This window comes from Castor canadensis, chromosome 14 (genome assembly GCF_047511655.1).
Source record: "Castor canadensis chromosome 14, mCasCan1.hap1v2, whole genome shotgun sequence".
Taxonomy (NCBI): Eukaryota; Metazoa; Chordata; class Mammalia; order Rodentia; family Castoridae; genus Castor; species Castor canadensis.
The window spans coordinates 88,694,209-88,720,407 of NC_133399.1; the positions used below are offsets into that span (position 1 = coordinate 88,694,209).

The 26,199-nt window shown below is 35.3% G+C and overlaps 1 protein-coding gene across 5 annotated transcripts in view; it reads right to left on the bottom strand.

Annotated features, from left to right (window-relative positions):
* Positions 1–26,199, bottom strand: part of Galnt7 (polypeptide N-acetylgalactosaminyltransferase 7) — a 127,344-nt gene that overhangs the window by 71,945 nt on the left and 29,200 nt on the right. Inside the window, exon 1 of one of the 5 annotated variants that reach the window (XM_074054976.1) lies at positions 3,051–7,858. The exons of the other annotated variants lie outside the window; for them this stretch is intronic. Coding sequence (XP_073911077.1) covers positions 3,051–3,077 — 27 coding nt within the window. The 5' untranslated portion in view covers positions 3,078–7,858. Of the gene's footprint in view, positions 1–3,050; positions 7,859–26,199 lie in introns of those variants that run through there. 5 annotated transcript variants of the gene reach the window in all.

Genomic DNA, 26,199 nt, shown 5'->3' on the forward strand with positions numbered 1-26,199 from the left:
TGGGAACTGGCTTGGTGAGGATGTCAGTCTCTGCCATGATAGGAAAGATGAAATAGGTGTAAACATCTGCATTTTTTTTCTTCTTTGGGATTCAAGCCCTCTGAATCTACTTGAATTATTCTATAAGCCTCCCTCACTTAATCTATCCTACATTCTGTACTCAAACTGTCTGTCCACTTGCACATCAGTTAGTTTTACACCATCAGGGGGACATTTTAAAACATGATCCAGTCCTTGCCTCCAGGGATTGGCCCATGTTATAAACTGGCTCACAGCACTATCCTGGTTTATTTCCAATTCCATTTTTACAAATTCAGACCCTACCATCTGCCATAGAGCCAGTAATATTTTCCCTCTCATGAATTTCTACTTAACACTTTAACAATTCCCTAATTTCTATATGTTAGTTTTTCTTTCCCCAACCATACTAAAAACTCTAGTTGAGAAGACTTATAGTCTTTTCCTCCTTTTGCACAGAATAAATTTCTAGTACATATATTCTCCTACCTAACTTTTCTGCCATTTCTTTTTTCCTTATCCCTCCTCCCACATATATATATATATATATATAAAGTAATAATATCTATTCATTGTTTCCTGGCCTCCATATTTCTAAAGGAGGGATTGAGTTTGTGCTTTTAGACAGACTGGGAAGTAGGGGGAAAGTAGTGCAAAGTTTGCTTTAAAAAAATAAAATACCCATATACAGTTAAGTATGTTACATGCTCCAATCCTCACAACTATCCAATGAGGTCAGTGAGATAGCTCTTCTAGTTTTATTCTCAGATTTTACAGTTGTGAAGTTTTATACATTATACAGACTTAATATCGTTCTAATCACACACAGTAAGTGATGGGGCTAGGATTTGAACTCTGGTCTGTGTGCATACTAAATCCTGAGCATCTATTAACAATGTTAAGTTATTCCAAAAAAAACTAATGACAACTTCTACTTTCTAGGAAATGAGAAATCTATAAAAACAATTAATTTTGGAGCCTTTAAAATGTCCAATTAATATAACTTTTAATGTATCTTTGTTCTGTTTTTTAACCATCTTACAAAGTCTGACTTTAGCAATGACTTACACTAAAGAAGGCCAAATCTGACACTCTGCACAACAAGATCTGCCTTGTCAAAGGCTTTTTTGCTCTTCTGATGTGTTAGGTTATAATTTCTCTGACAGCATATGAAATAAGGGGGGAAAGCATTTTGAATAATTTTATACAAAGAATCAAATCAGTCTCTCTCAACAGCAAGGGCTGAAGTGGTTTTTATCTTATGTGAAGCTGACTGTTCTGACATACTGCTTGTGAATTTTGAGCAGTTCAAACTACCAATAAAGAATACCCTTGCCTTTTTAATGATCAAAAGTATTGCTGTGGCTACTTGCCAGATGCAGTTGGCTCATGCCTGTAGTCCTACCTACTTAGGAGGCAGAAATCAGGAGGATCGTGGTTCAAAGCCCACCCAGGCAAATAGTTCATGAAACCCTATCTCAAAATACCAATACCAAAAAGAGCTAGTGGAATGGCTTAAGTGGTAAAGTGCCTGCCTGGCAAGTATGAGGCTCTGAGTTCAAAACCCAGTACTATGAAAAAAAAAAAGTATTGCTCAAGCTGTGGTTATGGAATAAAACCAAATTATTTATGATCAAGCCAATGCCTGTGGCTTCACTGATATGTACTCTAACCAAAAACTTATCAAATACTTGGTTTTACAAAGACGGATAGTATCATTACATCATCACAAAGGAACTTACTGTGTTTCTCGGGACATGCTAAATGTACACAACACCAGGGTTTCCTTTATTTTTCCTCCTGTATGTAAAATGTATAATCAGAAAAGGAGGGGCTCACAGAGTGCTTATCTACAAAAACAACCAACAGTATGTTGTTTAAGACACATAAGGATACTCACTGTGAATGTAAGGGAACTGCAACTAGACCTGAACCATTTAGGAGTAGCATATGAAGACACTATTTCTACAGAAAGTAACTCAGGATGTTCTGAATTTAATCTCTGCTATGTCATGTAGTGAACAGGTTAGTTATATTATATTAAAACATTAAAAATATGCTTCAGTTAAGTTTAAATTAATTTTTCATTTCTATTTCCATTTCTTAATCTTGCTAACCACCACCTTTTAGATTTAGAAAGCGAGAGCACACAAGGGAGGGGTGAGGATAGGTAAGACACCTAAAAAACTAGCTAGTATTTTTGCCCTTAACGCAGAAAAACTAAAGCAGATACCTTAAAAGCAACTGAGGCCAATAGGAAAAGGGGACCGGGAACTAGAGAAAAGGTGAGATCAAAAAGAATTAACCTAGAAGGTAACAAACACGCACAGGAAATCAATGTGTGTCAACGCCCTGTATAGCTATCCTTACCTCAACCAGCAAAAACCCTTGTTCCTTCCTATTATTGCTTATACTCTTCTACAACAAAATTAGAAATAAGGGCAAAATAGTTTCTGCTGGGTATCGAGGGGGTGGGGGGGACAGGGAGGGGGCAGAGTGGGTGGTAAGGGAGGGGGTGGGGGCGGGGGCAGGGGGGAGAAATGACCCAAGCCTTGTATGCACATGTGAATAATAAAAGAAAAAAAAAAAAGCACATATTACATACAAAAAAAAGAAAGCAATAATCCAATTTTATCATAACAATGTTCATAATACTTACACTTCATTTTAGAATATCTTACAATTAGAGCGGTCATTTCAATAAATTTTTTGGCACTTTAGGAGAAGGAAACAGCAATTTCTGAGTGATAGGAAGCAACTTTACCAATTAACTGAGAGAAGCCAGTTAATCACAAATGCATAAATTCAGCTGTCTGACACATTCCAACCAACCTGGCTTGTCTCACGTAAGATGCCAAAGTGGTACAACAGAAATCTGATAACCTCTGGCAACCAAAGGTGAAATTCTGGAAAATAACACATAATGACTGGGATGGCCAAGTTTAAGCAAATATCTCAGATTTATTTTTCCATAATCGTCTGATAACTTTTAGTCATCCAGGTGTTCTATTAAAAAGATTTGTTTCCTTTACCTGGTACAGTGAAGGCAAGTAGCACATTTATCCTGATGTCTATGAATGAACGGAAAAGCAAACATTCTGTTACTGTAGCACAGGCTGAAGACAGCCTGCCAATGTGTCAGTCAAAGCACTGCCAAAGTTAGAACAGAATCTTCAATGGCTTAACAGGAAAAAACAGAAGAGACAAAAAAAGTGGTAAATCAACTTGCCAGTGAAATCGTCTTATACAATACTGATTTCCATCATCATGACTGCTACAGAGACAATGATAGAAGAAGAGGCAGAAGAACCCTCGCGATATAACAAGCAGTATTTTAAGTGCACCACACCTATTTCTTTGACCATGCGGTAACCCTTTGAACCTAGGTACAATTATTCTCCGATTTCACAGATGGGAAATGTGAGGCAAAGTTTGAGTAACTTGTTGAAAACAACACACTGAGGAGGTTGTAAAGGTAGGATGTGAGCAAACATATCTGGCTCCAGAGTTTAACTGTTTTGTTCCATGGAAGAAGATATCCACAATTTTTTCTAGTTTTTCAAACTAGACTTTCTAGAGAATGGTTTTGTGGGTGTGGGGGGGCTTTCTGGGTTTTTTTTTTGTTCTGTTTTTTGTTTTTAATTTAGGGTCTTGTATTTGCTAGGTAAGGGCTATACCACTTGAGCCAGGCCTCCAAGCCCCTCTAGGACCCTTAAGATTTTTAAATGCCAAAACATTACAATTACTGCTTATCTTAACAGGTCATTTTAGTAAAAATTTCCTTTACATTCAAATTAATACAATGCTATTAATTAGAAATAGTAATAAAATAGTTCAGAAAGGCTATTTTTAAAAAAGAGAATCAATTAATATTTCAAAAGTAGGAATAACACAGTATGATGTCCACTTAGCTGAGGTGAATAATTTCAAGATGTAGAACAGTGCAGTACACTTAAGGAAATACACTCATCTCATGTGTTTATTTCTGAAATAAATTATTTTCAGTTAGTCATACAATACCATTAAACTGAGCTGGTATGCTTGCTTATTCTGATTTCACAGAAACAGAATGGTTTTCAAAAATCTACTGTTTGTTTGCCACTGACACATATAAAGTAAATAAAATAAGGGTTTTCACAGTGACACCAAGGAAGAGTTGCCACCATTTCAACTCCCTCGAGGCATCTTCAACATTGGTCCCTGCAGGTCTCACTAAGATTATAGTTTTAACAAATTTTCTGCATCCACTTTAGGCTATGTTTGTTGCTAAGCTTCTACAAATTTTTAAAAGGCAGTGATAGCCTCAAGAATCATAAAATCTCTTTATAAGCATATACTGGTGATTTTTAACTTTTTAGGATCACAAATATCTTGGATCATCTCCTAGAGAGGGGGAAGGGAAAAAAAAAAGCGCAAACAGTATTATGTTGGTAGAGTTCTTTGAAGAGCCATCTGACTCTATGTACCAAAATTCTCAAAGCCTTCATTCCTCCTGGCTACAATATTTGAGACCTGGGAATATATTCTAGAGTGATAATTCTAATTACAGGAAAGACATTAGGCATAAATGTGCACTGCAGCATATAACCACAAATATACCAGAAACTGACAGAATGTCAATAATGATAGTCAAGAAAATTATGTTACACTTAGCACAACTGAACAGTATATAACTATAAATAGTTTAAGGAAAGTAATTTTGTGGAAAATCTTTACATGAGTTTTTAAAGAGTGTGATACATACATATGCTATTCATAATACTTATACTATATGACCTCAAATATGCCAACAACAACAAATGTCAAGGACAAAGGATAATTTCAAGTTTTTTTCTGGTGGTGAGATTTCAGGTGATTATTTTCTTATATCTTTGTTTTCCTTATTTCATATACTGAGCACATCTGTATAAATTTTAAATTGTTATACTTCCTATTAAATTTGTTTTTAAAAAATTTATTCGGAAGAAGAACTGACCTGTCAGAAAACAGCTTACATAATAACAGGAGAGATAATTTTTCTACCAGGAATTTCCCTATAACAGTAAGCTATCAATCTGTTGATTGCCAAAAAGATCACTTTACATAATTTAAGGATCAAGCAGAAAACACTATTAGGAGCAGTTGAGAGAGGGCTCAGAGAAACAATATGTAGGAGCATAAAAGGATTTGGCTGGAAGTTCACACACAGGGCATAGCTATGAATATGTTTTATTGAAGAACACAGTGACACATAGGTAGCACCTTAAGTTAAAAAAAAACAGCTTAAGCAAAAATTTTAAAAAGGTATAAAAAAAGAGGATATAGTGAAATAAGTTATTAATTATTTGAACATAAATTACCAATCACTTAAAAGCAAAGAGAATTGAATTATGTTGTATGATATCTTCTAACATGAGGCATTCATGAAATGGAAAACTAAGTCCTACACAGCACAGCACATACTTTTTTAAAAAAAGAAAATAAATTCTTCACATTACACTTTGATCTTTACTCATTTCTCCTACTTACATCTGCTCTTGGATCAGTCTTCCTCAACATACTTCTTTAAAGGGAGTTAAATTTTAAATTTTTTAAATAAAATTTAGAAATTAAGGAAATTAATATACTTATCTTGATTTCTTTCCAATGTGGTAAGTAGATGGAAAATTAGAAAAGAGGGAAGAAAATAGTGGTTGGACTTTAGCATTATTCTTTAGGTTATTTTTTCTTACATTGGCTTTTAACTATACACTAAAGCATTTTTTGACATACATGTAATTTTAAAGCATTTTATTTCTAGTCAAAAAATATTGTAAAGCAAAGAAATTACATTGCTGGGTACTGAACTACAATGAACTCAGAGATGATTTATTTAAAAAAACTACAGAACAGACATTGAAAGTATTACAAGATTCCAATAAAAATGAAGACCAGATAAATCCCTAAAGCAAGAAGATATCAAATAGCACATTTATACATACAGCCTGACTAATGCAAATGAAAACAGCAGGCATTTGTTTTCTGAGAGTACATAATGCCACACATAAGGGAGGAGGTACACCAGCAGGAGGTATGTGGTACCCAGGGACACCAGGCTTCAGCCTTCACAGCCACTGGTCCAGTGAACAGGTGGAAGGGTTTTCTCTACACGGGGGAACACAGCATGCAGCAGTGCTTCTGCATCCAAGTTCATACAGAGGACAGACTGTTAGGACAGATGGGGAGCAGGCTAAGAGACCAAATGAGACTTTCCTCATCAGAAAAACCATGGGATGAAGGATGAATGATGTCAAAGACGGTGTTTTAAAACAGAAAAGGAGCTGAACCTGAGCAGGTCCTAAGCATGGGATACCATGAAGACTTTCTTTTACACTGACCTCTTTGATAACCTTCTCAGGCATGGTTATGAAAGAAAAGCAGAGTAAAATTTTGAGGACTAGATTAGAGACCCTAAACAACAATATTCTAAAACAGAAAAAAAAAAAAAAAAACCTGCATGTAAACTTTGGCCCAATCAAAATAACATATAGCAAAGAGTTAAAAGCTGATAAACTGGGTAAAAGGGAGGTTTTAGACAATACCACTTTAAAAAAAAAAAAGAGCTGTAGCTTTAGGATTATAATAAACTATAGCAAATTTATTAGAGATACAATTGACACTGTGATGATCAATCTAGAAGCCTTTTTAAAATTTTTCTATTAATTTATTTAATTTATTTTTGTGGCACTGGGGTTTAAACTCAGGGCCTCACACTAGCTAGGCAGGCGCTCTTACTGCTGGAGTCACTCTGCCAACCCTTTCAAGAAGCCCTTTAAAGACTTCCTTTCAGGCTTATTCCTCCTTTGCTAAGAATACTGACAGAAGAGGGTTACAATTGTCAGCTAATTTCAGATATTGCCTCTACTAAGAAACTGCCTCTCCCAGGGCCCAACCTCCCTCCCTCCAGGGGCAGTCTGTACCCAAGGGGTCAATGCAGAGGTTAAAAGGCCCAGTTCTCCTGCCCCAAATTGGAGTGACTTTGAGAGAGAATCCTAGCTCCAGAGCTTTCTGTGTGGCTTGCTAAATTGCTTCACAGCTCAACTCTTCCAGCCTACTTCCTTCCCAAGAATCCCTCGAGGACTCTAAGAGAATCACATACCTACACTCCATCTCACAGTCTGATTCCTAGGGACCCAACCTGCGGCAGAAGATTAAACCTGTATTTTCCCTGAGAGCTATATCAGTAAACAAAGAATACAAATATTTAAGTCAATTTCTTCACCTACAAAATTGAAATTAATATGTGAGCACAGCAAAGTTACTGAAAGGATCAAATGAGATAACATAGTTTAAAAATCTGAGTGCCTAACATTAAATATGCAATAAATGTTATTAAATAAATCCTAAAATGATTCAAAACAAGACTACTATTTAGAATCCTCTAAATAACTGTAAGGAACATGTTGTTGATAATGGAATTCTGAAAGTATAAAAACTTGTTCATGGCAGTGCTTTCCTAGAGTATATAGGTACATACAATAGTGTGTAGATATACTTGCTCCCTATACTGCCTCCCTGAAAATTCTTGATTTTTTTTTCACAGTTAACTATTTTCCCATTTTCTTATAGTTTTTTCCCTGTGCCAGTTACTCAACAATTGTACTACAAGAAAAGTATAAAAATGTTTTAGGAGATAAGAAGGGACAGAGCCATATAACCCAAGGCAAAACATCCCCACACATTCCAGCAATTCTGAGAATGACAAGAGCAGGATATCATGGATTTGTTCTTTTAAATACACAAACAAACAAGCTCGTCCTACTCTCCCATCATGATTCTGATTCAAAAGTTCTGGGATAAGAAGGCACAAATATTTCTATTTTTAAAAACTCCCCAAGTACAAAAAACAAAACTTCAAAGAAATCTTAAACTTCATTCAGAATTTTATACTTATAGTAACAATGTTAATATTGTAGTTTTAAACTCTATATGAAGCATAACAAGTACATTAATAAGAAGAAAAATGTTATTATGCAATATAAATATGATTAAAAATGGTTACATTTAAATTAGAAACACCAACATGAATTCATATAAAAAGAAATAAACATATTTGTTCTGTACACTGAAAGGGCCTATGAGCAATTGATACAAGTAAAATAGGCATATGCCTAACACTTAGATCTTGATTTCTAAGAACCATCTCCCATCAAATAGAACTGAAACTCCCTGAAGACATTTTAAGCCTGGGGCAGAAAATTATAAGGCAAGAAAATGTGGTTGTGTCAGAAAAAAAAAAAAAAAGTCGCACTAAAAAACTGGGAAAAAGACACCTCCAAAAAGGAGAACTATAGGCCAATCTCCTTAATGAACATTGATGCAAAAATCCTCAACAAAATAATGGCAAACCGAATTCAGCAACACATCAAAAAGATTATTCACCACGACTAAGTAGGCTTCATCCCAGGGATGCAGGGGTAGTTCAACATACGAAAATCAATAAATGTAATAAACCACATTAACAGAAGCAAAGACAAAAACCACTTGATCATCTCAATAGATGCAGAAAAAGCCTTTGATAAGATCCAACATCATTTCATGATAAAAGCTCTAAGAAAACTAGGAATAGAAGGAAATTTCCTCAACATTATAAAAGCTATATATGACAAACCTACAGCCAGCATTATACTTAACAGAGAAAAACTGAAACCATTCCCTCTAAAATCAGGAACCAGACTAGGATGCCCACTATCTCCACTCCTATTCAACATAGTACTGGAATTCCTAGCCAGAGCAATTAGGCAAGAAGAAGGAATAAAAGGAATACAAATAGGTAAAGAAACTGTCAAAATATCCCTATTTGCAGACGACATGATCCTATACCTTAAAGACCCAAAAAACTCTACTCAGAAGCTTCTAGACATCATCAATAGCTATAGCAAGGTAGCAGGATATAAAATCAACATAGAAAAATCATTAGCATTTCTATACACTAACAATGAGCAAACGGAAAAAGAATGTATGAAAACAATTCCATTTACAATAGCCTCAAACAAAATCAAATACCTAGGTGTAAACCTAACAAAAGATGTGAAAGACCTCTACAAGGAAAACTATACACTTCTGAAGAAAGAGATTGAGGAAGACTATAGAAAGTGGAGAGATCTCCCATGCTCATGGATTGGTAGAATCAACATAGTAAAAATGTCGATACTCCCCAAAGTAATCTACATGTTTAATGCAATTCCCATCAAAATTCCAATGACATTCATTAAAGAGATTGAAAAATCTACTGTTAAATTTATATGGAAACACAAGAGACCACGAATAGCCAAGGCAATACTCAGTCAAAAGAACAATGCAGGAGGTATCACAATACCTGACTTCAAACTATATTATAAAGCAATAACAATAAAAACAGCATGGTACTGGCACAAAAACAGACATGAAGACCAGTGGAACAGAATAGAGGACCCAGATATGAAGCCACACAACTATAACCAACTTATCTTTGACAAAGGAGCTAAAAATATACGATAGAGAAATAGCAGCCTCTTCAACAAAAACTGCTGGGAAAACTGGTTAGCAGTCTGCAAAAAACTGAAACTAGATCCATGTATATCACCCTATACCAAGATTAACTCAAAATGGATCAAGGATCTTAATATCAGACCCCAAACTCTTAAGTTGATACAGGAAAGAGTAGGAAATTCTCTGGAGTTAGTAGGTATAAGTAAGAACTTTCTCAATGAAACCCCAGCAGCACAGCAACTAAGAGATAGCATAGATAAATGGGACCTCATAAAACTAAAAAGCTTCTGTTCATCAAAAGAAATGGTCTCTAAACTGAAGAGAACACCCACAGAGTGGGAGAAAATATTTGCCAACTATACATCAGACAAAGGACTGATAACCAGAATATACAGGGAACTTAAGAAACTAAATTCTCCCAAAACTAATGAACCAATAAAGAAATGGGCACGTGAACTAAACAGAACTTTCTCAAAAGAAGAAATTCAAATGGCCAGAAAACACATGAAAAAATGCTCACCATCTCTAGCAATAAAGGAAATGCAAATTAAAACCACGCTAAGATTCCACCTCACCCCTGTTAGAATAGCCATCATCAGCAACACCACCAACAACAGGTGTTGGCGAGGATGCGGGAAAAAGGAACCCTCTTACACTGTTGGTGGGAATGTAGACTAGTACAACCACTCTGGAAAAAAATTTGGAGGCTACTTAAAAAACTAGACATCGATCTACCATTTGATCCAGTAATACCACTCTTGGGGATATACTCAAAAGACGGTTACTCCAGAGGCACCTGCACACACGTGTTTATTGCGGCACTATTCACAATAGCCAAGTTATGGAAACAGCCAAGATGCCCCACCACTGACGAATGGATTAAGAAAATGTGGTATCTATACACAATGGAATTCTATGCAGCCATGAAGAAGAACGAAATGTTATCATTCGCTGGTAAATGGATGGAATTGGAGAACATCATTCTGAGTGAGGTTAGCCTGGCCCAAAAGACCAAAAATCGTATGTTCTCCCTCATATGTGGACATTAGATCAAGGGTAAACACAACAAGGGGATTGGACCATGAGCACATGATAAAAGCGAGAGCACACAAGGCAGGGGTGAGGATAGGTAAGACACCTAAAAAATTAGTTAGCATTTGTTGCCCTCAACGCAGAGAAACTAAAGCAGATACCTTAAAAGTAACTGAGGCCAATAGGAAAAGGGGAACAGGTACTAGAGAAAAGGTTAGTTCAAGAAGAATTAACCTAGAAGGTAACACCCACGCACAGGAAATCAATGTGAGTCAATGCCCTGTATAGCTATCCTTATCTCAACCAGCAAAAACCCTTGTTCCTTCCTATTATTGCTTATACTCTCTCTACAACAAAATTAGAAATAAGGGCAAAATAGTTTCTGCTGGGTATTGGGGGGGGAGAGGGAGGAGGCGGACTGGGTGGTAAGGGAGGGGGTGGGGGCAGGGGGGAGAAATGAACCAAGCCTTGTATGCACATATGAATAATAAAAGAAAAAGGAAAAAAAAAAAGAAAGTTGAGTAGCTAATAAAGTTTTGGCAGGATCAAATGCAGGAAAAAAAATTTAAAAAATTGAAAAAAAAAATTAAAAACTGGGAAAATTTTGATTTGGTGAGATCTACTCCTAACACAGTTATTAAAGGGGAAGAAGCACTTACCTTTTAGATGTAAGTGTGGTTCATCCACCATTGATGAGGGAACATTCACCTTTGCAGACAAATGCCAGCTAACCTATTGGGACAATAAAGTCTGATGGAAGCTAAAGGAAAAAAATTTTTTAAAGCTTAAGAAAAAAAAATAACATTAAAAATTTTTCAGTTGGTGGAGTGGCTCAAATGGTAGGGCACCTGCCTCACAAGTGCAAGGCTCTGAGTTCAAACCCAATGTACCACCAAAAAAAAAAAAAAAAGTCTTTCAAGGCCAGGAGTTGTGGCTTAAGCCTGTAATCATAGCTACTCAGGAGGCTGTGATCAGGATCACAGTTGCAGCCCAGCCTTGGCAAAAAGTTCACAAGACCCCATCTCAACGAATGCTGGGCACAGTGGTATTGCTTGTCATCCCAGCTACATGGAAGCATAAATAAGAGGACTGCAATCCAAGTTGATCAGGATACAACACAAGACCTGGTGGAGTTGCTCAAGTGGTAGAACATGTACCTAGCAAGCATGAGTTCAACTCCCAGTATTGTCCCCCTAAATTTTTTTTCAAATGACTATAGTGATCACTTGGCTTGTCAATTTTGGGATAAAGGAGGTTTCATTTATGGGAAAAAGTGATTAGGTTTAATCTAAAAGGGAAATAAAGGAATTCCTAAAGAAAACATACACAATAAAATATATTACCCAATTATTTTAAATTCAATAATAACATTTTAATTACTGAATAGTTTCTTTACAATTATAGAATTGTTTTATATGAAAGGTATTATGGTCAGCTTCTCTTAGATCAAGTGAAATACAAACATAACTCAAGCTTTACTAATTAAAAAAACTCTTTTACTACTTGATTCACCAAGTTTAATATGTGTTAGAATAAGGTAGGATATGATACTGAAAAAGGGGGTGGGTAAGCTTAAAGCATTTAAAACATAAAGAATAGAACCCTGTGTGACTTGACCTTTTGATGATATAGTAAGTATGAAAAGTTATAATTCTCAAACTTGCTCATTAGGCAGCTTCTGAAAGGCTCATCGTTTATTAAAACAAAATGACTGCTTATCTTTAGGAAGCTCCACCTAAGTAGAGTGGTTCTTGGGTTTGATTTAGAGAAGTGCTGAGGCTAGATTGAGACTTTAAGAATGATTCTCAATGTGGAAAAATAAATTATACTACTATTGCCAAACAGATTCAAAGCCAGAAACTAGTAGATTTTCAGTAATAATAAAGATTACTAAGACTTCAGCAGCCACTTTATTTAAAACACTGGCCAAATGGCTCAAGTGGTAGAGCACCTGCCTAGCAAGTGTGTGGCCCTGAGCTCAAACCCCAGTACCACCAAAAAAAGGTGTGGGGCTAGTAAAATATTGATGGAGGTCAGTGACAGCAGGGGACTGATCTTGGCTCTCAAGTAAGAGTCATATTTTCCAGCCTAGTCTTCTATTAGTTACCTTAAAATTTTCAGGTAAGTAGCATTAACTCATTGGTAAAATAGGAATAATAGTAAATGTTCAAGCTCTTTGACAGAAGTGTCAAAGAGGATCAAATGAGGTAATGTGTGGGACAGCACCCTCCTATCTAAATTAAGAAGGTACAGATATAGTTTCAAATGTTAAGAAAGTGTTTGGATTGTATAAGTCATCACTGTTTCAAACTTGTAATTTCAAAAACCAGCTGATTTTAAACGAATATCAAACATTATTTAGTAACGTTGACACCTTCGGTGAAACAAGCACTCCATTCCTGCAGAGTGGGTAGAAAGGCTGGAGAAGAGCATGACTCTGGGAACTGTGCTGGCTCCACAGTGGAGAAGGTACAGGAAGTTTTCATCCTCTAAATCTAACTCAGACTTATTTTGTATGCTCTTTCACTTTTCTATTAATTCACTTTTATTGTACTGTATAGAAGTATTTGGGAAATAAAATATTCGGGAAATAAAAAGCCAAGCAAAACCCAAATGTGACCCTTTAACTGCAGGTAGTTTGAGAAGCACTACTATAGAGAGTAAAGTTATGAGAACAAAGTTTCTGGCTTCTTTTCGTGAGCACAATAAACTTGAGTATATCTCTCACTAGATCAGTCTCTCTGAACAGCAGGAATTAAAAGTAGGTGGAGTTGAAAATGTGAATTACATACCACTGAGGTAACTAATTAATTTAAATCTCTGTCTACATAATGGAGTCTGCATATGACAGCAGAACTTACCAATATTTGAGTGCACTGGACTTTACAACTAGTGATATCTACTTTTTTCTTTTCAAAGAAAAATAGTTAACTGAGTAATGATTTATAGTTACCTTATTGAAATATTAAAGTTCTCAAAAAATCAAATGTAAGTTATCTTAAAGAATTTTCTAAGTTGAGGGGCTGCGGTTATATGTAACTCAGTGGTAAAGCTTGTGCTTAACATGCTAGAGACCCTGGGTTCCATCCCTAGTACAAAAAGAAAGAAAAAATAATCTTCTGAATCTAGAAACTACAATTTCAGAATATAGTTTTATTCTATTAGTGGTTAACTTCAATTAGTCTCTTAAAAAGAACCCTCTAATTTCACTTCATTTATTAATTAACTTCTTACCAAAGGACTATGCCAATGTGATTAATAGCTCTACTCTATGTGAAAACTTTACCTCAGTGCTGGTTGTCTCTTTATTTTATTCATGTTGGCTTTATTTCTCAGCTAGAGAATAACTCCATAAAGGAAGAGGCTATTCCTGTCTTTTTACTGCTATATCTGAAGTACCTAGAAGATCTCCTGGAAGACAGAATATTGATGAAAATAAATAAAATATGAAACAACTATAAAATAACCAAGCATTGGTAGCTGGTGGCTGACTGAAGAGAGAAACCATGACTCACTTACCATTGCATACTGAGCATCTAGCCCAGTAGAGATGGTCTACTGGGATCAAAAAATGCTTGCTGAATAAAAAGAGTGAGTGAATGAATGACTGTCAGCATGGGGCAACTGCCAATTCTTTTTTAAATACAAATGCTTATCACTCTCTATTTAAGATATGTTAATGTTTATTCTAAAATTAAGTAGAAATTTTATTTTACTATTGCTATTTGTATAAGACACTATGAATTCCTTTATAGTCAACATAATGTGAACAGGAAATATAAGTGGAGGTGAAATTTGCCCAGTTGTTCCTTTCAGAGTACATGGTTAGAACTTCTTTCAAACAATCCTCCTCAAAACACACACACACCCTTCTCAGTGGCTACTGCTGGATGATGTTACTATAGCAAAGCAAACAAAATAAGAGAGAATTTAGTTAAGGGTAATACTATTTTGTTCTTCACAATAAATGATAATATTTTATAAACAACTGTCAGCGCTTTAGCATTTTCTTCTCTTAAGAAAGAGTATCTTATAATATACATAATAAAAAAAACTTTCAAATGTACTTTAACAGTTTTTTAGCTTTCCAGAAAACCTTCTCACATTTATTTAATTAGAATAGTAATTAGAATAAAACCACTTTACCCAACCATCAAAGTCCAATCATCTCTTCCAAGCTTAGGGGAGTTGAATAAAATTCATTTTTTTAAATATCAAAAACTATATTTCATTCCCACATGAAATAGCCTCTAACATACAGAAAACGTCTATGCAAAGATTTGAGGCTAAACCAGAGTCTTTATATTATCATTTAAACTTTTTAAGAAATTCTGCTAAGCCTAATGAATTGCATAAGATATTGGAATTTAATCTGTCTTTCTGCACTGTCTCCAGAAGCCAGGAGGAAATTGAATGAAGTGATTCCATTAGAAAAATTAAAGTTACTATGAAATTCAATCAGAGAACTCTCTGGAGTCTGATGGCTTTATGATGGCATTTTATAAACAATTGTCAGCACCCTAGCATTTGCTTCCTTTAAGAGAGAGTATTTTATAGTATACATCATCTACTATAAGATAAGTTACAAGTGTATCAAGCCACTCTTTAATGACTAGCAGAGTGAAGGCAGGCCTGAAAAATATCTTGGCCTCACCAAATCTGCACAGAAGTTAGATGTATATCAAATTTCATCCTTGTGGCATGTCTTAAAAGGACAAATGTAAATAAGAAGATTTGAGAAAACTTGTAAATGGAAAAGCCACCTCCTATAACTTAGGCAAAGAAGTATACTCTTGTATCTTGGGCTAAACAAACATTAAGTCCAATTTAAATAAGAAGGCTCCTCAAGGTAAATATTTTGGTAAAAAGTTATTTTAAAATACAAACTAAAATATGCTTTTTGTTTCAACCTTATACTCCAGGAGATGTTAAAAAATCTATGAGATATTAACAGGGTAAATTAATGACTATTACTATGTGAAATAAAAATTATATTTTTTCACTAAAGTAAGTAGAATGCAAAACTTCGTATTATAAATTTTCCCCCATGACAGCAATAGGATATTACTACCATGGTATCCTCACTGACAAACTTGTGCCCACTATAAGCAAGGGTCACATATGTAAGAAGGGTATAATGACTCCAGGATTTGATCTATGATCATGGAGCTAACAAAACTAATTCATGTGAGGATGGAGTCTGCATATTTATATGCATTTTTTTCTTAATGTCATTATTCTGTGGTTAAATGAACTAACTAGGAAATGGTTCCATGAGTCTGATAAGACTCTATATCCTGAACTTTTCAGGTATTTGGTCATAAATGGGCAGCTCTGAGCCTTAGTCCAGTTGTCTTAGGACTTGAGAGTGTTAAAAGGAGAAAAGGAGGGACAGGAGGGATTTAATAAGAACCTTATGGGTAGCTGCATTTGCTCCTTCAGCTTTCTGTGTGTGCCCACCACGTTTCTAGTATTCCTGGCTCTGGAGTTATAAGTGATAAAAGTCACAGTACCTGGCTTCTAGGGGCTTAGGTTCTGGCAGGAGAGAAAGAACTCAGTTACTGTGATAGGGTTACAAAAGGGAACGGGTCCACATGCCCAAACCACAACTTGGCTACATAAACTGGCATTTGGCCATCACCAAGGCAGTTAGTGTATTCCTGAAGTACAACCATGGGCTACAGGCCAGGATATGCTGCCTCTGCTATTTCAGAGGTATTGAATTTTGGAAAACATTATCCAATTACTGGGGCTGGAAGGAGTATAATTAAAAAAATAAGTCCATACAACTGTTAAGTTTGGTAGCAAAAGAAAGACAAGGTGACAGTAACTGCTTAATTTTATCAAAGCAATCTACAAATTCTCTGCTGCCAAATGCCAGTAATTTGACTCTATCAACCATGAGAACCTAGATTTAAGCTAGTTGCAATAGCTCTATTGGGAGTGTCCAGTGTGTACATGCAACAAACACTTCACTTTTCCTTAGGGCTCTTCTGGGTCTGTCGGTCTCTTTTTTTTGTATAAAGATTTCTTAAGATCTAGTGTTTTCTTAGAGCTTTTAGCCCCTTAGATTTGATTTAATCACCCTGAGAGCTTACTCTTTCTTTTGGAACACATTTTAGTGTCCCAGGAGGCAGGCTAGTTAGAGATAAGAGACTGGAAGCTACTATGACCTTACATAGTGATCAGGGCCACAGCACAAGTTAATGACTTCTCAAAATAAAGCTTTGAAAGATACAAGAATCTAAACGCTGAAATACTTATGACACTGCAGACTCTTAAAAGTTTTTAAAAGAGCTTTGCCTTTATTCTTTCTTTTGAACTGAATTTGTTTAAAGGAAACAACATGAACTTCTATTAAAACACTGAGATTAAGGTATACAATCTAATGATAATACTTCTAGTTATGACTTGTGATAGGTAGGTAGATAGGTAGACGGGTAGATAGACAGACAGGTAGATAGACAGACAGGTAGACAAACATTGGGTCTTGTGTTATATCCAGAAGCATCCTGACACTTTTTTTTTCTTTTTTGCAAAAGCAGAGATTGTTGAAAGCTTACCACATTTGTCTGGAGTAATAGAACAGCCCCTATATTAATTTATAAAATGAAATATGCATTAAAATGCAAGGGTCTATATTTCAGACCTATATAGTGGAAGAAACCATTTAAGATTATCTAACAGCCCTCAATCTAAAATAAAATATACTACAAAAATTACAAGGAATCCTTATGAGTAATAATAAGAAAGGATGTTCATGGATTCACTCAAGGAGAAAAACAAGTCTTTTAAAACTAAAGTTGATAAAAACATAATGGCAAGCATTATTACAAAGAGACTTGATGTGCTATATGCATGTCAGTGCTGGTGTTTAGCTGAACAGTTGTGTTTTTTGTAATTTAATCTTTAATACTTTAACACTGAATTTTTTTATAGATTTTTTTTTTGGTTGGCAGACTTTCAAACATCCTAAGAAGTAATCACCATATAGTTATCAAATTATAGTTTCCAGGATATGTGCAAACAAGCTACTTTGATTGCAAAGTATAATACATAATAAAGATATCAATCCACAACTCTTACAATGTATGATTATTTCATATTCATCCATCACAGCTTGATGGTCTTAAAGATTATTATCTCATTGCCTGACCAGTTCTACAAACATCAGCATAGAAATAACTCCTTGTTCTTGCCAGTTTCCAGCCTACTTAACTCTTTTGACCGGCAATTGCTTAGGCCTAACAACCACCCAAACAAAGTAGCTTCTAACAAACTCTGGAGTTTATAGGGAACCACCCATTGCTGGGGTAACCTGAATAGCACAGTTAAGGATCAGATTCATCAGTGTTAATTCTGTAATAAAAACACTGTCTTTTAAGAGAAGGGAAAAAACCACTAGCTAGGAGAATATAAAAACAGACATGTTTTTTCTTGTTTAGATTAAGGATCTTGAATGCTAAAAAATACATCAGAGCATTCCAAATAAGGGTTTTTCTATTTATCACCTGGTCAACTTCAAACTACTGATGAAATATATACATTTTTCTTAGGTATTTAACACAATGAAAGTGAGTCGACCTATTCTCCCTTGTACATTACATATAAAATGATGTCCATGTACCCAAAGTGATTTTTTTTCTGAAGTAAGCAGGTATATTAAAAGTGAAAAAAGAGAACTGTCATTCCAAGTTTTAATATTTTCCATTAAAAACATTTTAAAAATTTGTGCTCGGCTCTAAGAATTCTATTTTTCAAAAATTGATCATTCTCTAATGCCTTGTAGTAGACAGAAGGAAATACACTAGGAACTTTGAAACAATGAAGTCATGTTGATAAATCCTCTGGATGTATGCCAAAATATTTAAATTTTATTAGCAGATCACGACACCTTAATAGGCTATTATATTCTAGCAAGAGAAAGTCATCACATCTGAAGAAAAAGAAGTTAGTGAAGTAAGTCAGAAGACAGTGGCAGACCAGCACTGGAAAGAGAAGTGTGACCTGGATTAGTCCCTTGATCGCTGGATCTCAACGTGAATTTTCCATTTGCAAAGAGAAAGCCTACTTTGAACAGAAAGCTGTACATTATTCTAAGTGTGGTAGAAATCTGTTCAAACGTTTTGGTTCTTTAAAATGATTTCTTTAAAGGCCAGTAGTTATTTGTGGGGTAATATGGATACCATTATTTTATTTAACTGAGACTTAAATGAATTTTAGTAAACATGGATATAGATTAAATAACTATGAAAATATTTAAGTGTTAAATTCACTTTGCTTGAATAAAACTGAATAATCTTGTAAATTTAGTCATTTCATACAAAACTAGTACTAAAAAGAAAATATTTTTCTCCACCTTTTCAATTTATCCAAAGTTAATCCTCAAATTACCTTTTGGATGACCTTTCCGAGATTTGTTAGCATTCTATGTGATGCCCTTGTCAGCTCTACGTGAAAGAAAAAGAAAGCTATTGTGACTCACCTTATAAAGAATTCCCTTAAAATTACAGAGTAGTCAACCATACTGCCTGCTGATATCTAGCAGTTTACCATTATTTTTAAGACATCAAATTTTAACCTGGTTTTAAGTCCAGAGTTGACACTTTAAAAATTGATAGGCTGAAGAACTTTACTATTAGGTCATGATGTCGAGGAATATATTAAAATAATTACAATAGCCCCTAATTGCTATTTTGATATGAATTTTTAAAAACAGTTTCAAAGAAACACCAGACAGGTCTAAAAGGTACCAAGATCAAGAGAGTGGAAGTACATATAAAATCCACACATCCATGATCATCATAATGAAACTTTTGTTAACAAGACTATCTAGGCAATGAGTATGTATGCTTGCATACACATGCTAGAATGGTATTTTGCATTTAATTTTCTAACAATCTAAACATTAACCTGAAAGCCCTTTTGTTGCCATCCCATATTACTGAAAAATAGTAATAGTACAATAGTAGTCTGCTTTGTTATCCTGTGTATTAGAAATGACAAGTATATAAAGCAAAAGGGTTTGTCAGTGGAAGACTCAAGTCTGGATCATTAGTCTCTGCCGTTACTCTCCGTGTCATAATGGAATTAAAGCTGAGCATGCTAGATATGGTTAGTCACAGGAAAAATGAAGAAACTGGACTATACTAGCATTTTTTTTCTTTTAATTAAAGATGCTTATCCGATCCTACATGGGGAACAGGAAAAGTTTCTCCCTTTTTGCCCCATTTCTTCCTACTTTTATGTTGTTATATTAAATTTCTTTTCTAATAAACTTTGCTATCATTTTCACTACAAAAAAAAAAGGTGTTTATCAGAATCACCTATGTACCTTTTCCTAACGACACATACCCAGTCTCATCTGTAGAAATTTTATCTCAATAAATTTAGAATATTGCCTCAAAAAAATTTAGCAGAAATTCAATAGGTCACAGTAAAACAGATAATACAGAATTCAGAAAAAAAGTGATTTCACATGTGACTATTGGGCATTTGAAATGTGGCTATTCCAAATTGAGATGTGTAAAATACAGACCAGAAAAAAAAAAGAAAAGAATGTAAAGTAGCTTAATTTTTAAAAATATTGACTATATGGTGACATATTGTTTTGAATACAATGGGTTACATAAATGTTAAAATTAATTTACCTGTGTTTTTAGAAACTGCTTAATGTGGCTACTAGAAAAAGTTTAAATTTTATATATAACTGACATTTATTTTTCTGTTGAAATGACACTGCAATAAAATTTCAAATCATCTGTAGAAACTAATATTTAACATTTTAGTTTTGTTAAAGAATCAAAAAAATAAAAGGATCGGACTAATATAGCAAATACAAAAGGAAAAAGAAGCAAACATGATTTTCTGTTCTCCCTGGCTTAAGAATTTGTGCAAAGGTGACTATTTTTCATGTAGCTGAAAGTATGTTTATGAAACAGTCAATGAAGTGAGTTTTTGACCACTGAAATTCTATCTGCCTAAAGTACTGGCTGTAAGCCCACCGAGACTCCAAAACACAGGTTTCTTGGCATTCTTTCTGCCAAGAAACAAGTACTCATCCTTCTGGCTCGAGCCAATCATATATAGCTGCAGTGTTTCTACATAAGCATAACTGAATAAGTATTTCTTGAATTGCCAGATGCCTGGCTCTGCCTGAGCCCAGAGGCAAAAGGTCAGGAACTTTCTGTGTTGACCCTGGCAGAGAAGGCCCAAGGATAAGATGGAAAATGGGGTGGGAAAAAGGGAGACTGACAAAATGGCCTTAGGGTTATCTACATATTCCTGAGGGAGGCAGTGATGGAAGCTGGATCAGACTGCCAGAGACAGACAGATTGGACTGGGTGACTGAGAAGTACTGAGAGGTGCCAGGTAGCAGGAATATACCTGTAATATTGAGAGTGAAATCTGACGAAGTGACTAGTTTACTTTTGCCTCCAAAAAACTACACACAAATGTCAGTAAAGGTATATGTTCACAGATCAGGGAGGACTAGAGTTATTGGCCGGTACTGCATTTTTCAACCCTAGACCTGGAAGCAAGTGAGAACAAAACCTGGGTGGAATAGGAAACTAGTATAACACAAACCTTTTACTTTTACTCCTACTGCCTCGCTGGAAAAATTACAAAGAAGAACTGGACCCAAAAAGCTTCATTCAAGCGTATGTAAGAATGCAGTATTTTTTAAAAGATGGAACTTCAAAACATTGTATTACAGTGAATGTCTTAGCTTGGGCTGCCAGAACAAAATACCACAGGCTAGATGCTTAAACACAAATTTGTTTTTCTCAAAATTTTGAGATTGGTAGTTAGTTCATTCTCATGATTGGGTTCTAGTACGGTCTCCCTTCCTTACTTGTAGATGGCTGCCTTCTCAGAATACACACATGGCCTTTCCTGGGTGTGTACACAAGGAGTGAGGAGGGTCAGCTCTCTGGGCTCTCGTCTTATAAAGCCACTGATCTCATCATAAGGTCCATCTCTTCAACCCTAATTACCTCCCAAAGGCCTGCTCGCCAAACACCATCCCGCTGGGAGCCAGGGCTTCAGCATATGTACCAGAGGAGGACACAACTCAGACCATACCGGTAGACGTGGAGCTTTAGGGAGAAATAATACGATGCTGAAATTTGGAGATTTTTTTTTTATAACCACAGCATAACTTAAACTATCCAGACAGATATAATCTGGTAAGTGAATGCTATGTTTTCAATTCAAAAGAATTCATGGGGTTACCATGAATTACCAAGCAAGGAGGAAGCCCTGAGTTCAGTACCCAGCACCAGAAAAAAATTGTGATGAAGGCACTTAGCTTACTGGTACTCTAAAAATCAGTGGCAGGGATGAGACTAAAACTTTAAGTCTTTTCTCCCTGGGAAACTAGAATTGCTAGAATGTCATGCTTTCCTCATGCACTTTCATAATCAATTTTTTTTTTTGGCTGTTTTTACCCCAGGGGTAGACGGTTCAACAAGCAGCTTAACCAGCTTTCACAAATACCAAGAATTCAGATGTCTGTTGCAACATGAAACTTTGCTTATCTTGAGTCTCTTTTTGGGTATGATACTGTATATTAATCTTAAGAAATTCCGTCTATAGATATTTGCAATCATTGGGAAATTGATCATTTATATATAAGTATACAGATGTTTTTAAGCCTTTGTGGTGTTTTATAAATTATATTGGGGCAACTGGCTAACAATATGAACAAGAGACAGAACTATTCTACCCACCAGAATAAATTTTAGAAATGAATAAAGATTTAAATGTAAGAAAGAAAGAAATAGGACTAAAGAACACATGATCTTAAACTGGAGAAGTATTGTCTAAACATGGTACCAAAGACAGAAACCAAAAGGAATCATTTGTAGGTTTGATTATATAAAAATTTAAAAAACTGTGTATCTCCAAAGTTTCAGTTTAAGATAGCAGGCTAGCTACATGTACCTTCTATCTTTTGAGAATTCACTTAAATAAAAGCCCCTACTTCTTCAAATGCTCAAACATCAGCATTAGGCAAAAAGAAATATGAAAAACCAAGCAATTTTACTACCAAAAGAACACAATCTCTCAAGAGTTAACCTCAAAGAAAGGAAGATACATCAACAGCCTGACAAAGAATTCAAATACAGACATGCACCACACAAGGACATTTCAGTCAACTGTGGACTTGTATGTAACAACAGTGATACCACAGGATTAAGTGGAGATGAAAAATTCCTATCACCTAAAGAAGAGGTAAGACAAGAGGGAACTACAGAAAAGAAAAAGACCTACCTCTAAGAACTTTCATACAGGAAAGTTTAGCAGAAGCTTTTGCAGACCTGACCTGAATAAACTCTTTAAAATTTTTAGTTTGAAAAGTGGACCTCAGTACTGAAAGATTTTCATTAGTAAAGAGGAATGTTCAAGGATGCAAGCAAACCAAACAGACTTACCTCTGAAAAGAATAACACCTGTTTGAGAAGAACCTCAGGCAGGTTCATCAGGAACATTCTGGAAGGAGGTACTGCTATCACAAAAGGTGACAGCTCCATGCATGTTACTTCCCGTGAAGACCTTCCAGTAGGACAAGATATGGAGGCGGAAGACAGTGACTGTGATGACACTAACCCCGGGTAGCCTAAGCTCACGTGTGTGTTCAAGTTTTAGTTTTTAAGAAAAAAGTTTTATCCTTATCTCAACTAGCAAAAACCCTTGTTCCTTCCTATTATTCCTTATACTCTCCCTTCAACAAAATTAGAGATAAGGGCAAATCAGTTTCTGCCCGGTAGTAAGGGGGGGGGGGTAAGGGAGGGGAGGGGGGGAAGGGGGGAGAAATGACCCAAACACTGTATGCACATATGAATAAAAAAAAAAAGAAAAAAGTTTTAAAATTAAAATTTAAGGATAGAAAATGCTGATAGAATAAGGAAAGAAAGAAATATTTTGTACAGCTGTATGTTTGTATTTTAAACTAAGTCTTATTATAAAATGAGTATAAATTTTTAAAAATTAGTTTATAAAGTAAAATATTATAGTAATATAATATTATAGTAAATCTTCCCAAATCTTGAAAAAGATATACATATCCAGGTACACCAAGGCCAAAGGCCTCATGTCAGATTCAATCCAAACAATACTACACTAGGACATACTATGATCAAACTATCAAAAGCCAAAGATAAAGAGGATCCTGAAAGTAGCGAGACAAAAGAAACAAATAATATACAGGAGTTCCAGTAAGTCCAGCAGTGGATTTGTCAGCAGAAACCTTTCAGACCAGGGAGGGAGGAATGATATTTTCAAAGTACTTAAGACAAAAACTGTCAAGCAAGAATACTGTGCCTACAAAGCTGTTCTTCAGAAATTAAAGAGATAGCCTTTCCCAGGTAGACAAAAGCCGAGAAAGTTCATTACCACCAGATCTGTCTTAAAAGAAATGTTAATGAGAGTTTTTCAAGCTGAAACAGATGTAAACATATAAAACTCACTGGTAAAAGTATACACACAGTAAGTCCAGAAAATATTCATATTATAATGGTAGTATGTGATTAATTATATCTTTAGTATGAGAGCTAAAAGCAAAACTTAAAAATAATAGCTACAATAATTTTAAAGGAAGTCACAACAGAATAATATTTAAAGTGTAATAACAAAAGCATATGATGTAGGGAAGGAAGGTTATATGGATTAAGTGTTGAGTTTTTTAATGTGAAATTAAATTATCAGCTTAAAATAACCTGCTATAACTGTAAGATATATTATATAAATTCATGGTAACTACTAAAAAAATTACATAAAATTTAAGAAGTAAAGAATCAAAGCACACCACCAGAGAAAATCACCAGCATACCACTGGAGAAGACCACCCGAGAGGAAGAAATGAACATAGGATTTATAAATCAATCTTAAGATTAACAAAATGGGGGCTGGGGCATGGCTCAAGTGGTAGAGCACCTGCCTAGCAAGTGCAAGCCGCTGAGTTCAAACCCCAGCACCACCAAAAAAAAAAAAGATTAACAAAATGGCAGTAGTAAGTCCTTATTTACCAAGAATTACCATGGAATATAAGTGGATTAAAACCTCAGTTGAAAGACCCTAGAGAGGTTGAATGGATAATAAGACAAAACCCAAATACATAGTTGTCTATCAGAGACACATAAACTGAAAGCAAAGGGGTAGAGAAAAATATTCCATGCACATGGAAACCAAAAGAGAATAATGGTATCTATAGTCACATCAGATAAAATAAACTCTAGGTAAAAAACTGTAAAATGAGACCAACAAGGTCATCATATAGTGACAAAGCAGTCAATTCATCAAGAGAATATAGTAATCATAAATGTATGTACTCAATATCAGAGCACCTAAATACATAAAGCAAAGTATTAATAGGTTTGACGGGAGAAACAGACTTAAACATAAAATTGGGACAATGACAGAAAGTACCTCATAGAGCTGCCATGAAATAAAAACCACACAATATTCTTCAATGAAATGGTTCCTTTTATTAGGAAACATCAGGCAATCACAAATGCTATAAATGGTCTAACAAGGGTCCAAGTAAGGGTCAAACTGTATGGCCATAAAATACTGTACATAGTCAGGAAAAAAAAAGTCAATTTGAGCTGGAATGAATAGATAAGGCTCCCTGAAGGAAGCAGGATTTGAACTAGATGAGAAGAGGCAGAGAAGACTTTGAAAGATAATTTAAGAAAAGGCAACAGCATGATAAAAATTAGGCAAAGATCTACTTCTCCTCCTTTCAGTGGTTTCTCAGCTCTATGACCAATGCACACCTCCTCTAGAAACCAACTCCACAGAGTCTCTTCTCTCCAGAGTGCTGCACTTGTAGGAAGAAGTTAGTGAGTGACAGCTTCTGCCTTCTGCACTGTCTGTTACAGAGCTGGACCTACAGGAATACACACATATTCCCTGCCTGAGCAGACTTCTTTAGGACCATGTCATATGCCAGACACTGGGGATAAACCACAGAAAGCACTTTTAAATACTGCTGGTTTGTCAGTTTTCAAAAATACAGAAACATTACTTGTTACCAAAATAAAAATATATTGTACGATATCAAGATTTCTATGAAACAGCAAAAATAATCATCAGAACAAAGAAAAAATGAGTAATATTATGAACTTTCTAGACCACCATAGCCACCATAAGAAAAGCCAGACTTCCTAATAAGCAGTTCATAAAGATAGGATCTGTGGTATTTTCTTTTGGAAAGACCTAGACATCCATTTACAATGTCTATCTCTATTCTCAAACTTCAAAATCTACTAAAAGACATGGAGGTCTAAAAATTCTCTGCCTTTTTATTAAGGAAACACCACAATACGGCATCCTACTGAGAGCTAATCAAAGATGTTTGCGGGGTTCTATACAATCTGGTTGAAGTATTTCTAATGCACTCACAACTAATTAACACAGAAGGTTGTAGGACACAGTCAGCAAGTACTAGAAAACAGATGCTTTTTCTCAGCTGTCCTCTCTGACATCACCTGTTGGTTGGTCATCTGCTGTAAATGGGAGGTGGCATTTTTCATTAACATTAATACAGTGCTAAATTGAATCTTGGCCTGAAAATGACTTACTGGTTTGGCTCAGTCTAGAAATAGTATGTAACCTAGTTCTCTTTTCTCAAAATAGGTTATACTCTAGTCATAC